At 37.2% G+C, this 1,434-nt stretch overlaps 1 protein-coding gene across 1 annotated transcript; it reads right to left on the reverse strand.

Moving 5' to 3' along the window:
• Positions 1–6: 6 nt before the first annotated feature.
• LOC107576690 (DNA replication licensing factor mcm5-like) lies at positions 7–1,393 on the reverse strand. Its single transcript, XM_016262833.1, has 3 exons — positions 1,251–1,393; positions 406–533; positions 7–294 (listed from the first exon to the last, which is right to left on the reverse strand). Exons 1-3 carry the CDS (start codon positions 1,348–1,350, stop codon positions 193–195), a joined length of 330 nt encoding a protein of 109 aa, XP_016118319.1. The 5' UTR covers positions 1,351–1,393; the 3' UTR covers positions 7–192.
• Between the last annotated feature and the right edge of the window lie 41 nt (positions 1,394–1,434).

The raw sequence follows: 1,434 nt of genomic DNA on the forward strand, positions 1-1,434 counted from the left end.
ATTTCTCAGCAAACAGTAGGAATGATAAACAGGACATTTCTCCAGCTATAAAGTATCCAAACAACTATGTACAATAAATCGGAATTGTATATCATTTTTGCGGTGGCTTATTTCTGCACATCTGCCTTTAGATGCCCATCAGATCTCAGATTCTGCTGACCGAATAATGCGAGACAAACACACAGCATCTGTCTACTTGACCCTGTAGAGAACCTTCCTCTGCATGCGGTGCTGCACTTCACCTCTCCTCATCATCAGATGAAGGACTTTGTGAATGGCGTGTTCTGGATATTTCTGTTCAGAGGAGAGGAGAAAAGACATTTTATATACACGACGTATGAACTAAAATAGTGATTTGAGAAGTTTGCCAGGTTGTGAGCAGCTCCTGGGCCAGCTTTAACTCACCTGTTTGGTGAAATCCTGTATGATGCTGTGTTCAGACACCTGGGAGCCGATGGCGAAGCGTCTCTTCAGCTGTTTTTCTATGCGAGAGATCAACTCCTGATCCTCCTGAGTGGTAAATCCTTCAACACCTACAATCAGACAGCACTGCTACATCAGACTCTCCAGATACATTTATAGAGGCTAGACTGTGCAGGGCTGGTTTTCTATGATGGACTGAACATCGTTGGTACAAATTCCACTTTTAAATTAAATTTGCTGCCTAACATAGTTGAGGATTTGTCAACTTGTGAGAATGATTTTAAGATACAACGGGCTGGAAATAATAACAAAATAAGTGTAAATGATTGTTCAACGAACATTCATTCATGAATTTACAGCTATCAAGCAGTTTTATTACCCTAACATAATTATTTGCACCTTGTTAATAAAATTATGAATAATTTGACCCAGTACCACTCAAAGAATATAAATGTGAAATTAATAAATCAATTATCAATCTATGTAAAATACATAATTATTAACTGCAACATTTGGCAATACATTTTGAAACTTTTTTTAACAACAATTTTAACTAGTTTTATATGGTTTCTAAAAAAAATATATTTATCCATCTGAAAAATGACTTGTATCATATTTTATATATTATTAATTTATGTGATTGACATTTAATATGATTCAGATTTTAATATTATTTTTGAATTAAATTTTTTTTATTTAGTAATCAATTAACCTGACTAAAATAATTTTATTCTTAAATGTGGCAATCCTAGTCCCCCATAAAAAAAATCTACCTGTGATAAGTAATATTGCAGTTTATTCCCGGCCTGAAAGACCAACACACTCACCGGAGAGACTGCCGGACAGAGCCGCGTCCAGTGTGGACACCTGGAAGAGTCTCAGAGCCTCGTCCACCTCTTCCTCTCCAGCGATGGGCTGCAGCTTCATCTTAGCGAGAGACTCTGCAATGCGCACCACGGCCTCAAGCTGCCTGCAGGACAACAGATCACCAACCATTAAATATCAACAAGT

Source organism: Sinocyclocheilus grahami, unplaced genomic scaffold, assembly GCF_001515645.1.
Source record: "Sinocyclocheilus grahami isolate Dianchi unplaced genomic scaffold, SAMN03320097.WGS_v1.1 scaffold4161.1, whole genome shotgun sequence".
Taxonomy (NCBI): Eukaryota; Metazoa; Chordata; class Actinopteri; order Cypriniformes; family Cyprinidae; genus Sinocyclocheilus; species Sinocyclocheilus grahami.